The sequence below is a fragment of the Phyllobates terribilis genome, unplaced genomic scaffold, assembly GCF_046119375.1.
Source record: "Phyllobates terribilis strain yellow unplaced genomic scaffold, ASM4611937v1 Scaffold_8__6_contigs__length_399053987, whole genome shotgun sequence".
In the NCBI taxonomy this organism is placed as follows: domain Eukaryota; kingdom Metazoa; phylum Chordata; class Amphibia; order Anura; family Dendrobatidae; genus Phyllobates; species Phyllobates terribilis.
Window position 1 is genome coordinate 159,252,588 of NW_027362768.1, and position 15,619 is coordinate 159,268,206.

The window sequence follows — 15,619 nt, forward strand, 5'->3', positions numbered from 1 at the left end:
TCTCACCCCCCCGTGCATCTCTCACCCCCCCCGTGCATCTCTCACCCCCCCGTGCATCTCTCATCCACCCCCCGTGCATCTCTCATCCCCCCCGTGCATCTCTCATCCACCCCCCGTGCATCTCTCACCCCCCCGTGCATCTCTCACCCCCCCCGTGCATCTCTCATCCACCCCCCGTGCATCTCTCATCCCCCCGTGCATCTCTCACCCCCCCGTGCATCTCTCACCCCCCCGTGCATCTCTCATCTCTCCCCTCCCTCCCATGTGCATCTCTCATCTCTCCCCTCCCCCCATGTGCATCTCTCATCTCTCCCCTCCCTCCCATGTGCATCTCTCATCTCTCCCCTCCCCCCCATGTGGATCTCTCATCTCTCCCCTCCCCCATGTGCATCTCTCATCTCTCCCCTCCCCCCCATGTGGATCTCTCATCTCTCCCCTCCCCCATGTGCATCTCTCATCTCTCCCCTCCCCCCCATGTGGATCTCTCATCTCTCCCCTCCCCCATGTGCATCTCTCATCTCTCCCCTTCCCCCATGTGCATCTCCCATTCCCCCCACTCCTAGTTAATTGTATTTAAAAAAAAATAAAACTTGTTATACTTACCCCCATGCGATCCCTGCAGAATCCTGGCGCTCGTCCAAATCGCTGACACCAGGTTCTCCTGACTTCCGGCCATGTGACGGCGCCGTCACATGACCGGAAGTCAGGGGAATCATGAAGGTGCTGCCGCAGCAGCGCAGCGCTAAGATGTCCCGGACCCGGCGCTTAGCATGCGGCCGGGGGCCCCATGAGGAGAGAGACGCACAAGAGGGGGGCTCCGAGGGGGCTCCTACCGGCCGGGCCCCATACTGGAGTCAGGGCAGTCATGCCCTGATGGCGGCCCTGCTGGAGGCTGGAGGGGCCCCCTCTCCCCGCGGACTGGCTGAAAAACCCCAACGGCCCGGTCCTGGTCCGCGGACCGGCGGTTGGGGACCTCTGAGGTAGAAGACTGGTTACAAAGCTCAGCACGATCTGTGTGTGTCTCCCTCTGTTTTCGCTCTCTGCTCCTCACTCCTCCTCCACAGATTGCTGCCTGATTTTAGTAACTTTTTCAGCGTGGATGATAAGTCCAGGAGGCAGGGGGAGAAGTGGCTGATAGGTAGGGACAGAAGTAAATCTCTCTGCTAGGATATATTACAAAGTTTCTCATATTCTATTGCTCTACTGATATGTGCAAAATATGTTGAAAGTACAATTCCAATTTTAGACTATATAGATCTTCAGCCTCTTGAAGTAACCAAGAATGTTTCTATTCACTAACAGCAAGCAGAAATATTAAAAATGGTGAGAAATAAAGTCTATTGTATGGATCCCTCTGTAAAGGTCTTGTAGCTGCAATCGTGATCATTCACTGCATCGATATGACGTGCCGCGTCTCTTCTCTGTGATCGCAGGTCACAGTCCAGGCCACGTGCATCACTCTGACAGCGATGAGCGCAGACCGCTGCTACGCTACATTGTATCCACTGAGGTCATTGAGGCACCGCACTCCCAAAGTGGCCATGATTGTCAGCATCTGCATCTGGATAGGTAAGACCTGAGAATGACCTTCACAACCCGAACACAACACTTACAGGGAGGGCTTCACTGGCTCCAATGAATTTCCAAACATTCGACACAAATTCTGATTTGCATCGAATGGATTTACTCATCTCTAAGTGTGTGCAGTCTCCTCCTCCTGTACAGTCACTGTGTGCAGTCTCCTCCTCCTGTACAGTCACTGTGTGCAGTCTCCTCCTCCTGTACAGTCACTGTGTGCAGTCTCCTACTCCTGTGCAGTCACTGTGTGCAGTCTCCTCCTCCTGTACAGTCACTGTGTGCAGTCTACTCCTCCTGTGCAGTCACTGTGTGCAGTCTCCTACTCCTGTGCAGTCACTGTGTGCAGTCTCCTCCTCCTGTACAGTCACTGTGTGCAGTCTACTCCTGTGCAGTCACTGTGTGCAGTCTCCTCCTCCTGTACAGTCACTGTGTGCAGTCACTGTGTGTAGTCTCTTCCTCCTGTGCAGTCACTGTGTGCAGTCTCCTCCTCCTGTACAGTCACTGTGTGCATTCTTCTCCTCCTGTGCAGTCACTGTGTGCAGTTGACGCGCCCCCTGGGACATATTCCTTTTTGAGGGGAATACCCGGCACCGGATCAGATGGGGGGTTGTAGTCTCCGAGCGGCTGTGACCCGGCCCCGTGCCCAGGGCGTCAAGCTCAGTGTTATGTGGCAGTCCTACAGATGTTGTTAAGAGTTCTTTTGTGTCGACTACGCCACCCGTTGTGATGCGGTCACTGTGGCCGCCGCTGCAGCAGGGTCCGCTGAGGCTGATGGTGGGTGCGCAGCTTGGTGGGATAACCCCCAACGGGAGGGGTATAGCCTCAGGGAGGACAGGTGCAGAGGATGGGGGTTGTGGTGGTGCAGTGCAGACGGCAATGAAGACAGAGTCGGGTTGTGCAGTTAAGGGTGTTTACTTACTGCAGATGTTGTACTGGTCACTCCAGCTCCGAGTGACCACCCGAGCCGTGCTGCGTCCACCAGGTCCTGGATCCAGCCAACCCCCAAACAAGTCCGGAGCGTGGCCCTGAGCTCTCCTTCTGTCCCGTTCTCTGGCCGTCCCCACCAGTGATCCACCTAGGTCCAGCTCCCTCGGGCCTTCTGTTGGGACACCCTTGGCCTTGGGTTCCCTGACCCTTCATGTGGTGTGCCTTCGGGGTGGATGTGATGGGTGGCCGTGGCAGATGCTGCCCACGGCCTCCGGTCTCTGGCTAGGGTGTGTTTTCTGCCCCCACCAGCTTGGGTTCCGGTACCCTGTGCCGACTCCTCACCCGGTGCTTTAATTTGGGATCTTGGGTCCTCTCTGTTCTCCCCTCTGGGTACTCCTTCTCTGCTCCTCTCTCACTCAGGGTCTCTCTTCTCCCTTGCTGCAGGCTGACTTCCTCTCTGCTTGCTGTCTGCTCCTCTGCAGCTGTCTTGCTGTCTCCAACTGGCTTGTTCTCTGCATCTGACCTGTTCTCTGCATCTGACCCTGTTCTTAGTTGGTGCCCACCTTATATACACCCTCTATGTGTGAGCTCAGGTGACCAGCACCCAATGAGCTCCTATCTTTACCCAGGCTACTCCCCCTATCTGCCCCTACACTACTTGGGATGTACCACCCCCCTCCCACTCCAGCCAGGAACAGACTCGGTCGTACCTGCACATTTCTAAGTGGGAGTACCGTTGGTCTGTTCCTCGGAAATGGGATGTGTGTAGTGCATGCAGCCTACCGAGCTCAGATCCACACTCCATCCTTACCCGGGAGTGGAATATCACACCTCTGGGTTGAGGTGCAATACCCCTGTAGCAGCCGAATCCTCAGGGTGCTACATTCCCCCCCGGTAAATCACAGCACGTCCTCGGGCTGTAAAGACAAAAACACCAAAACATACAAAATTTTTATATAAACATAATAAAACATATAAAACATTATATATATAAAACTTTTCATATAACATTCTCGTCGTCTCTTGTTTCAGGTTCCTCCTCCGGACACTGTGCAACGTGTGTCCGGGAAAAGTGCGACAGTCTCTTAGAAAAACTGATTTTCCTATAAAACCGGTAGGGGGCGCTTTAGGAAGCGCAACTATATACAGGGAAGTTGGCCGCTCTCAGTCCTCGGCCAGGTAGAGGGAAGGGAATGGCTGCTCACAGTCCTCAGCCTGTAGGATGAAGGGGTTAACGGGTAAACAGTTCACTGGTCCCAACGGGGACTATTTTAGCAGCAACGGTTCACTGTGCCCCGACGGGCAACTATATACAGTCTCTACTCCCGTCCTCAACGACGGCTCCCTCCTGCTTTTTCTTGGTGATATGGTGTTGCTTCAGACCCGTCCGGGTCCTCTGGCTCCTCCTCCCCGTACCGCAACTCCTCCTCCGTCAAGCGGTGTACGTGGAGGGCGTAAGGTCCTTTGGCACACTTGTGCCGGGTGAAGGTGACCTCGTCTCCGATGTAGAGGTCACGACCTCTGTGCCCCTCCGGCAGATGGGACTCCACGTCTCTGCGCGTGACAAAGACGTCGCCGAGGGTGTTGTTGTCTCTGATAAAGCCCCACCCGTGCTGCTGGTTAAACTTGATTACAGTCCCGGTGGTACGGGGACTGTGCGCTGCACGGGGGTCCCTCCTGGTCCGGCTCTTTTGCTCGGCGCTCCTTATTTGGGCCTGTTGTTCCCGGACCCGCCTCTCTCTCCGCTCCCTCGCGAACTCTTCGAGCTGCTGTCGGCAACACTCAGCGCGCTCTGCTGCAGCTGCCCTAGTTTCCTGAGTGAACCCCATTAGATCTTCTCCGGTGGGGTCCCACTCAAACTGTGCTTCCGCTAGCGGGGGCGAGATCCGTGCCACGGGCTTCGGAGCCGGAATCAGGGGTTCATCCAGGGGTCTTAGTTTCTGCTGCCGTTCCAGCTCATGGTATCCTTCGGGCCAGATGAAGGGCCGCCCGTCCGGCCATGTGAGCTGGCTGAACAAGTCCTCTCCCAGATGCGGCACCCTTGATTTTGCGGGTGCGGGCGCGGTGGTGGTGGCGCCCGGGTTGCCCAGGCCTTGCGGCCAGGCCTGGGGCACCTGGAAGGTGAAGGGCACCGTTAGGACGGCGGCACCCTGGGCTACCTGGCCTTGCGGCCAGGCCGGAGGCTCCTCGGAGGTAGGGGGCGCTGTTGGTGATGCGGCGCCCGGGGGTACTAGGCCTTGCGACCAGGCTGGTGGTATTTCCTGCTTTGTCACGCTCCGGGTCGAGGCGCGTGACGTCACAGGGGTCGCTGCGGCGGCTTCCGGTCGGGGCCTAGTCCATAGCGGTGACATGGCGGCTACGGGCACAGCAGGGGGACTTTCGGGCTCTGCGACGGGGAGCTGGGGCAGGTGAGCGGTTTCTCGGCTTGGGGTATAGGCGTCCCCTTTACCTGCCTCCATGCGTTCGGCTCCCTTCTCGGCGTCGTCTCCGGCCTTGGGTCCTCCCGCGCCATCCTCAGAGGCGGTCTGCTTCCTCTTCCAGGGTAGCGTGCTCCGTTGACTGGTCTCTGCTTGCTGGGTCATCTCCCGGCTCCACTCCGCCAGTATCTCGCGCTGTACCCGGGCCATCCTCCGTGCGAGGCCCTCCAGGGCAGTCTGTGCACACTCCCGGTCTCGGGGGAGCTGTGCAAGGACCTCCACTAGGCCTAGTGGGGTCGTGGTGTCTAGCAGGCTCCTGACCAACGGGTCGGTGCTGCTCTGCTCTTCTTCCAGCAGGCTCCTGGCCAGCGGGCCGGTGCTGCTCTGCTCTCTGGACATCTCCGGGTGAGCTCCTCCGCTACTCCTCGTTAGACCTCTTGCCTCCGGGTCCGCTCGCTCCAGACTGCTCCAGGCGGCACCCATCTTCGCTCTTTTCTTTCGTCTCCTCCCACTTCGAGGGCGGTCCCGGGGCAACTCGGTGACTGTCAGCTCCAGGGGTAGTTCTTTCACGCTGACAGACACCTCCAGCATCACAGTCTCTGTTGGTGGGGGCGGTTTCCACTTTTGGCGCCATTTTCTGTCCTGGCCCACGATGGGAGGTGGCCTCTTGCCCTCCTTTGGCACGCCCATAATGGCGTCCGCTGCTCTTCCAAGGCGGGAAATCTGCGGTTTTGGCGGGAAGAGTCGCCCAGTGGCGGGAAACTCTGCAGATGGCGGGAACAAGTTGGAAATGGCGGACAATCGGCGGGAAACGACTGGTGATGGAGTCCGATGGCGTGGACCCTCCGGAACCGGCGGGAGACTTCTTTCTGAGGTAAACTTGCACTTTTCTTCAGGCACGCAGTACCCGGTTGTTGCGGGCACGTAATCCTGCCGACTACGCCAAAGTTGACGCGCCCCCTGGGACATATTCCTTTTTGAGGGGAATACCCGGCACCGGATCAGATGGGGGGTTGTAGTCTCCGAGCGGCTGTGACCCGGCCCCGTGCCCAGGGCGTCAAGCTCAGTGTTATGTGGCAGTCCTACAGATGTTGTTAAGAGTTCTTTTGTGTCGACTACGCCACCCGTTGTGATGCGGTCACTGTGGCCGCCGCTGCAGCAGGGTCCGCTGAGGCTGATGGTGGGTGCGCAGCTTGGTGGGATAACCCCCAACGGGAGGGGTATAGCCTCAGGGAGGACAGGTGCAGAGGATGGGGGTTGTGGTGGTGCAGTGCAGACGGCAATGAAGACAGAGTCGGGTTGTGCAGTTAAGGGTGTTTACTTACTGCAGATGTTGTACTGGTCACTCCAGCTCCGAGTGACCACCCGAGCCGTGCTGCGTCCACCAGGTCCTGGATCCAGCCAACCCCCAAACAAGTCCGGAGCGTGGCCCTGAGCTCTCCTTCTGTCCCGTTCTCTGGCCGTCCCCACCAGTGATCCACCTAGGTCCAGCTCCCTCGGGCCTTCTGTTGGGACACCCTTGGCCTTGGGTTCCCTGACCCTTCATGTGGTGTGCCTTCGGGGTGGATGTGATGGGTGGCCGTGGCAGATGCTGCCCACGGCCTCCGGTCTCTGGCTAGGGTGTGTTTTCTGCCCCCACCAGCTTGGGTTCCGGTACCCTGTGCCGACTCCTCACCCGGTGCTTTAATTTGGGATCTTGGGTCCTCTCTGTTCTCCCCTCTGGGTACTCCTTCTCTGCTCCTCTCTCACTCAGGGTCTCTCTTCTCCCTTGCTGCAGGCTGACTTCCTCTCTGCTTGCTGTCTGCTCCTCTGCAGCTGTCTTGCTGTCTCCAACTGGCTTGTTCTCTGCATCTGACCTGTTCTCTGCATCTGACCCTGTTCTTAGTTGGTGCCCACCTTATATACACCCTCTATGTGTGAGCTCAGGTGACCAGCACCCAATGAGCTCCTATCTTTACCCAGGCTGCTCCCCCTATCTGCCCCTACACTACTTGGGATGTACCACCCCCCTCCCACTCCAGCCAGGAACAGACTCGGTCGTACCTGCACATTTCTAAGTGGGAGTACCGTTGGTCTGTTCCTCGGAAATGGGATGTGTGTAGTGCATGCAGCCTACCGAGCTCAGATCCACACTCCATCCTTACCCGGGAGTGGAATATCACACCTCTGGGTTGAGGTGCAATACCCCTGTAGCAGCCGAATCCTCAGGGTGCTACACAGTCGCTTCCTCCTGTACAGTCACTGTGTGCAGTCTCCTCCTCCTGTACAGTCACTGTGTGCAGTCTTCTCCTCCTGAGCAGTCACTGTGTGCAGTCTCTTCCTCCTGTACAGTCACTGTGTGCAGTCTCCTCCTCCTGTGCAGTCACTGTGTGCAGTCTCCTCCTACTGTGCAGTCACTGTGTGCAGTCCCCTCCTCCTGTACAGTCACTGTGTGCAGTCTCCTCCTCTTATACAGTCACTGTGTGCAGTCTCCTCCTCCTGTACAGTCACTGTGTGCAGTCTCCTCCTCCTGTACAGTCACTGTGTGCAGTCTTCTCCTCCTGAGCAGTCACTGTGTGCAGTCTCTTCCTCCTGTACAGTCACTGTGTGCAGTCTCCTCCTCCTGTGCAGTCACTGTGTGCAGTCTCCTCCTCCTGTGCAGTCACTGTGTGCAGTCTCTTCCTCCTGTACAGTCACTGTGTGCAGTCTCCTCCTGTGCAGTCACTGTGTGCAATCTCTTCTTCCTCTACAGTCACTGTGTGTAGTCTCTTCCTCCTGTGCAGTCACTGTGTGCAGTCTCCTCCTCCTGTACAGTCACTGTGTGCATTCTTTTCCTCCTGTGCAGTCACTGTGTGCAGTCGCTTCCTCCTGTACAGTCACTGTGTGCAGTCTCCTCCTCCTGTACAGTCACTGTGTGCAGTCTTCTCCTCCTGAGCAGTCACTGTTTGCAGTCTCTTCCTCCTGTACAGTCACTGTGTGCAGTCTCCTCCTCCTGTGCAGTCACTGTGTGCAGTCTCCTCCTACTGTGCAGTCACTGTGTGCAGTCCCCTCCTCCTGTACAGTCACTGTGTGCAGTCTCCTCCTCTTGTACAGTCACTGTGTGCAGTCTCCTCCTCCTGTGCAGTCACTGTGTGCAGTCTCTTCCTCCTGTACAGTTACTGTGTGCAGTCTCCTCCTCCTGTGCAGTCACTGTGTGCAATCTCTTCTTCCTCTACAGTCACTATGAGCAGTCTCTTCCTCCTGTGCAGTCACTGTGTGCAGTCTCTTCCTCCTGTGCAGTCACTGTGTGCAGTCTCTTCCTCCTGTACAGTCACTGTGTGCAGTCTCCTCCTCCTGTGCAGTCACTGTGTGCAATCTCTTCTTCCTCAACAATCACTGTGAGCAGTCTCTTTATCTGATGTAGTCACTGCAGTCTCTTCCTCTTGTGCAGCCACTATTTGCAGTCTCTTCCTCCTGTGGTGCAGTCACTGTATGCTATCTCTATCTTCCATGCAGCCGCTGTGTGCAGTCACTTGAACGCACATAATCATTGCGTGAAGTCTCTTCCTCCTGTGCAGTCTCTCTGTTTAGTGTCTGGACACTCTGGACAGTCATGCTTTCAGTCTATATTACAGTACTGGTCAAAAGTTTGGACACAGCTGTTCAGGCAATTACTGATTTTCTTTGTTCTTAATGGAATGTGTACATTGTATATTCAGACTGAAAGTAGCAAAACCACAGAGGAACACATATGGAAACAAGGAGTAAAGAGACACTTGTGAAACAAACCAGAAAGTGTGTTAAACCTTAGATTCCTCAGTTACCCTCCTTGTACTCTGATGTTAGCTTTACACCCCTTGGCATTCTCTTAAGCATCTTTATTAGTTCCTCACCTGGAATGGCTTCCAACAGTCTTGAAGGAGATCCAGAGGTGCTGAGCACTTGTTGGCGGCTTAGCCTCCACTCTGCATTCAACTCATCCCAAACCACCTCGATTGGGTTGTTGTCGGTAATTGTGGAGGCCTTGTCACTGACCCAGTACTCCATCCTTCTCCTTCAATTCGACCCTAAAGGCCATTCTCTTCTGGACAGATGATGTTGAGATGTGTCTCCTACTTGATGTTTGTGCATCATTTATGAGGGCTGATATCTGAGGTGCTGTTCATTTGTGTTTTTTTAAGCTGTTAACTCTGATGAACTTATCCTCTGCAGCAGAGGTAATTATTGGTATTCTTTTTTTGAGGAGGTCCTCAGGAGAGCCAGTTTCATCATAATGGTTGATTTTTTTTAAGACTTCACTTAAGGATACCTTCAAGGTTTTAGCAATTTTATGGGTTGACTTACCGTCATGTCTTAAATGATGAACTGCTGTTTCTTTTCTTTAATTGAGCGATTATTGCCATATTCTGGCTTAGAATAGTTGTGGAGTTATGGGATAGAGCTCAGCACTGTATGGGGTTGTGCACTAACACGGCCGCTGCAAAACACACCTGATGGTCGCAAACACTTTCTGAAGTCCGGTGATTCCACAAATGAGCTGCTGACAAGACGACCTGTTCATTGGACGCCATTCCAGGTGACGACCTGATGAAGCTGCTTAAGAAAATGCCAAGGGGGTGTAACTCTGTCATTAGGATAACATTGAGGATTACTAAGGTTTTACATATATTCTTTCACACATGTTTTTTATTCCTTGGTTACATACGTGTGCTTTTGAGGTTTTGCTGCCTTCAGTCTGAATCAACAATGTCCACATTCCAATAAGAACAAGTAAAACCGTTTCATGAATAGGTGTGTCCAAACCTCTGACTGGTACTGTATATAGAGTATACCACAATATGTCTGTGTCTCCCCCCACAGGGTCCTTGCTGCTGTCCACTCCCATCATTCCTTACCAAAAGATCCAGATTGGTTACTGGTACGGGCCAAGAACCTACTGCATAGAGCAGTTTCCATCAGACACCCTGAAGAAAGCTTGTATCCTCTACCAGTTCCTTGCCGTCTACCTTCTGCCATTGTTGACCATCTGTCTGTGCTACTCGTTAATGCTGAAGAGGGTCGGACGACCGGTGGTGGAGCCCATAGACAACAACTATCAGGTGACTGTACAGGGGGGTTACAGTGGGACCAGTACTGCAGAAACACATTGCATCAATTACCACAACGCTGTGTATTCTCTAGTCACATCCAGAGCTGCATTTACAATTCTCCGTAGCTCTGACCTCACATCACTGCTGCCCCCTGCAAGTTATTGGAGATAATGTTTAAACTATTTAATCTCACAGATTTCGATGCTGTAGACCAGGAGTGGGCAATGAATTTTCCCAAGGGGCCATATGAAAGACCATGACTGATGTGGAGAGCTGAACCAATAGGCTGAAATTAATTCTGCTCAATATTAATAAATTAATTATAATTATGATTTTATACTAATATTAATTGTTTCACTTAATACTGAGCAGAATTAAGTATCCTGACACCCCCCTCTATACCGTATTAACCAGCACACAGCCCCCTATATACAGTATGAGCCCTCACATATCCCCCTATATACTGTATTAGCCCCACACAGCCCCCTATATACAGCATGAGCCCTTACATAGCCTTCCTATATACAGCATTAGCCCCCACACAACCCCTATAGTATAAGTCCACACACAGCCCCATCATATCCAGTATGAACCCACACACAGCCCCTCAATATACAGTATGAGCCCACATAAAGCCCCCTATAAACAGTATGAGCCCCCACATAGCCACCCTATATACAGTATGAGTTCCCTCATATACAGTATGAGCCCACACATAACCCCCCTAAATACATTATCAGCCCCAACATAGCCACCCTATATATAGTATGAGCCCCCACATAGCCTCTCTATATACAATATGAGCCCTCACATAGCCTCCTATATACAGTATGGGCCCCCACACAGCCACCCTATATACAGTATGAGTTCCCTCATATACAGTATAATCCCCCACATAACCTCCTATATACACTATGAGCCCCAACATAGCCACCCTATATATAGTATGAGCCACCACATAATCTCTCTATATACAATATGAGCCCTCACATATCCTCTTTATATACAGTATGGGCCCCCACATAGCCTTCCTATATACAGTATGAGCCTTCACATAGCCTTCCTATATACAGTATGAGCCTTCACATAGCCATCCTATATACAGTATGTGCCCCCACATAGCCTCCCTATATACAGTATGCACCTTAAAGTAATTGAACAGCATTTATAGTTGACCCAGTTTTCCATACAGATTATATTTAGAAGTTATTCTGAAACTTTTCTCCGTCCTTCCAGGTGCAGCTGCTCTCTGAGAGAACCATCGCCATGAGGAGCAAAATATCCAAAATGGTGATAGTGATTGTTCTGCTCTTCACCGTCTGCTGGGGACCCATTCAGCTATTCAGCCTCTTCCAAGGATTCTACCCAGGATTTCAAGCCAACTATGCTACCTATAAAATAAAAACCTGGGCCAATTGTATGTCTTATGCCAATTCGTCCATCAACCCCATTGTCTACGGGTTCATGGGTGCCAGCTTTAGGAAGTCCTTTAAGAAAGCTTTCCCTTTCATGTTCCGGAATAAAGTGAGGGATGGAAGTATCACCTCCGGGACTGTCCAGAACGAAATGAAATTTGTGGCTATGGAGTCGACCAACCAAGATCTGAAGTGAAGAGATTAACTCTTCTTCATGTGGAGTTTATGGAAATAAGCAATTATGGAACAAGCTCAGGAGATCTCATCCGTAGACACATGGAAGCAAATAAAATGTAACATCTCAGTGTGTCATCTATAATGAACGGGAATGCATACCTATAGATGAGGGACAATCTTTATCACTGCCGGAAAATTTATACAGGATTTTTGCCATAAAATGTGTGATTTTCTACTTGAAGATGTTGTGTGTCCTGTCTGTAAGAAATCTTTATTTTGTATTTCTATTATATCCATTCATTAAAGAACAATACGAAACTGAAACAAAATGTCCTACTAATTCACAATCTACAACTATTGAAGAGGTGATGTCAGTGTAATTGAATGGTAAAATAGCTAAACCCCCAGACACTGCCCCTATGTACAAGAATATAACTACAGTACTATAATACTGCCACCTACGGTACAGACCAAAAGTTTGGACACACCTCATTTAAAGATTTTTCTGTATTTTCATGACTTTGAAAATTGTACATTCACACCGAAGGCATCAAAACTATGAATTAACACATGTGGAATTATATACTTAACAAAAAAGTGTGAAACAACTGAAAATATGTCTTCTATTCTAGGTTCTTCAAAGTAGCCACCTTTTTCTTTGATGACTGCTTTGCACACTCTTGGCATTCTCTTGATGAGCTTCAAGAGGTAGTCACCGGAAATGGTCTTCCAACAATCTTGAAGGAGTTCCCAGAGATGCTTAGCACTTGTTGGCCCTTTTGCCTTCACTCTGCGGTCCAGCTCACCCCAAACCATCTCGATTGGGTTCAGGTCTGGTGACTGTGGAGGCCAGGTCATCTGGCGTAGCACCCCATCACTCTCCCTCTTGGGCAAATAGCCCTTACACAGCCTGGAGGTGTGTTTGGGGTCATTGTCCTGTTGAAAAATAAATGATGGTCCAACTAAACGCAAACTGGATGGAATAGCATGCCGCTGCAAGATGCTGTGGTAGCCATGCTGGTTCAGTATGCCTTCAATTTTGAATAAATCCCCAATAGTGTCACCAGCAAAGCACCCCCACACCATCACACCTCCTCCTCCATGCTTCACGGTGGGAACCAGGCATGTAGAGTCCATCCGTTCACCTTTTCTGCGTCGCACAAAGACATGGTGGTTGGAACCAAAGATCTCAAATTTGGACTCATCAGACCAAAGCACAGATTTCCACTGGTCTAATGTCCATTCCTTGTGTTCTTTAGCCCAAGCAAGTCTCTTCTGCTTGTTGCCTGTCCTTAGCAGTGGTTTCCTAGCAGCTATTTTACCATGAAGGCCTGCTGCACAAAGTCTCCTCTTAACAGTTGTTGTAGAGATGTGTCTGCTGCTAGAACTCTGTGTGGCATTGACCTGGTCTCTAATCTGAGCTGCTGTTAACCTGCGATTTCTGAGGCTGGTGACTCGGATAAACTTATCCTCAGAAGCAGAGGTGACTCTTGGTCTTCCTTTCCTGGGGCGGTCCTCATGTGAGCCAGTTTCTTTGTAGCGCTTGATGGTTTTTGCAACTGCACTTGGGGACACTTTCAAAGTTTGCCCAATTTTTCGGACTGACTGACCTTCATTTCTTAAAGTAATGATGGCCACTCATTTTTCTTTACTTAGCTGCTTTTTCTTGCCATAATACAAATTCTAACAGTCTATTCAGTAGGACTATCAGCTGTGTATCCACCAGACTTCTGCACAACACAACTGATGGTCCCAACCCCATTTATAAGGCAAGAAATCCCACTTATGAAACCTGACAGGGCACACCTGTGAAGTGAAAACCATTTCCGGTGACTACCTCTTGAAGCTCATCAAGAGAATGCCAAGAGTGTACAAAGCAGTCATCAAAGCAAAAGGTGGCTACTTTGAAGAACCTAGAATATAAGACATATTTTCAGTTGTTTCACACTTTTTTGTTAAGTATATAATTCCACATGTGTTAATTCATAGTTTTGATGCCTTCAGTGTGAATGTACAATTTTCATAGTCATGAAAATACAGAAAAATCTTTAAATGAGAAGGTGTGTCCAAACATTTAGTCTGTATTGTATGTGCAAGAATGTAACTACTATAATACTACACCACATTTGTCAGGAATGTGAAGGTTTCGAGGTAGGTGAAAACAATTACAGTAAATTGCATTAAAATATAACTTATGTTCTTTTTTGGGGGATTATTTAGAGTAATTTTAAAACTTTTTAGGTTCCTACAGGTCATTGATTTCATCCTTTTCTTTATACCAACACATCCGGAGGCGCGTATTCCACTGGTTGCTCATTTATTATCACAGGAAATGGAGAATGAAGTACGAGACACAAGCTGGAGGCCGTGGTTGTATGTAGAGTACGTGATATGACAGCAGTAAAAGGTCACCGGTGAGAGGAAATGATTATTGATTCCTACGTATAACACTCGGCAGTGCGTATCTACACCCTGTGACAAGATGAGTTTATTTAAGGTGAACCCTGCACAATACTAAGAGTATCAATATTTACCAGTATAGAGTGATCAGAGTCACTTCTCTCCATATTGTCCTTACAAATGACACAATACCACTTCCCTATATTCGTTACAGTGCCCTTATAAACGGTACTGTGTCACTTCTCTTAGTAGTCTCAGTATTATTCCTTACAGACGACACAGAATCACTTGGTAAGTGCCTTTATTTCACAGTACCACTTCTGCTTGCTGGGTGCAAGTGTCAGGATATTAAATGTATAGTTATTAGGACCGACCGTCCTGAATATTCCACCCCAGGAGGCGTCAATTGTCAGTGTCTGGAGCTGCTGCATGGCCTGAAGGGTGACAAAATATAATAACCTCCCTTGGCACCATTTTGTCGTAACTGATGTGATCCTCCAAGGCTAAATAATCTCAACAGAGTCAGAATCAATGACAGGGTGACATGCAATCTTTATGACTGAGACGCACAGCGATGCTTCAGGTCCCTACTGTGTGCCCTTTATAATACCGAGGTGGCTTGTGTGCAGCTGTGAATTCTGCACCCCCTCCGTATATACAACTGCTTCATTGAGGGCAAGTGCTATGGTTGAAAAAAAAAAAGAAAAGGAGAGGAACAAAGATAAAATATTTCTAATTTTTCCCTATTTGTATAGAAGTTAAAAACACAAGGTCAAAGCCTATCTGCCATAAAAATAGATAAAAATCCTTCATTAACCACAAATATTGCATCCAGCTAAGATGCACACTCAAGCAAATATCTTGGGCATTTATATTTGCATCTTGAGATGCTCTTAGAGTGAACAGCTCATTAGTTTGGTTGCTCTCAATGCATCATAGATACAATATACTGTATCTCTACATAAATCTTGGAATGTTTTCAATCCCTCAATACAAATATTGATACATTGTAATTAGTGATGAGCGAGCAATAAAATGCTCGGGTACTCGTTGCTCGGGTCGAGCCCAATGTAAGTCTATGGGAAACTCGAGCATTTTTCAGGCAGCTCCCCCCGGCGGTCTGCAGAGGGCCTAAAAATTGCCCAAATCGATGGGAACAGTGCTCAAAGGACATGGGAACAGCATGGGGAAGACCCCTGGAAGCATCTCTGACTCCCAGGTCACTGCTGTCAGCAACGTGGTCAGAGTATTACACCACTTTTACGGACTCACAATAAAACATACAAAAACGAAACCAAAATGGATTTTCCTGGGAAATATGTTAAGGAACATCCTTTCCAGGGTAATGACTTGTATATAAGGCAAAATAAATAACCAAAAACAAAAATACTCCTCCACACCTTGGGCTATGTTCACACATTGCGTTTTTGATGCGTTTTTGCACTTTTGCATTGCTTTCAACCGTGACAAATGCATTCACAGGGAAATGTCATTTTAACATTTTACAACTTTAACTACCCATGTGGTGTGTGAGACATGATCAGACACATCCTGTTTCATTTATGAAGGAGGGACTCTGAAAGTCACAAAGCCTATTTTTATAGGGCCATCAGGCAGCCTTTACTATTCTTAAAGGGCCAGCAGTCGGCCCTCGCTA

At 50.1% G+C, this 15,619-nt stretch overlaps 1 protein-coding gene across 1 annotated transcript in view; it reads left to right on the top strand.

The window, feature by feature from the left end:
• Nucleotides 1–11,811, top strand: part of LOC141156449 (G-protein coupled receptor 54-like) — a 37,094-nt gene extending 25,283 nt beyond the window's left edge. The window contains exons 3-5 of the mRNA XM_073642646.1: nucleotides 1,434–1,569; nucleotides 9,741–9,979; nucleotides 11,207–11,811. Of these exons, the coding sequence (XP_073498747.1) occupies nucleotides 1,434–1,569; nucleotides 9,741–9,979; nucleotides 11,207–11,581 (750 nt within the window). The 3' untranslated portion in view covers nucleotides 11,582–11,811. The remainder of the gene's footprint in view (nucleotides 1–1,433; nucleotides 1,570–9,740; nucleotides 9,980–11,206) is intronic.
• The last annotated feature ends 3,808 nt before the right edge of the window (nucleotides 11,812–15,619 follow it).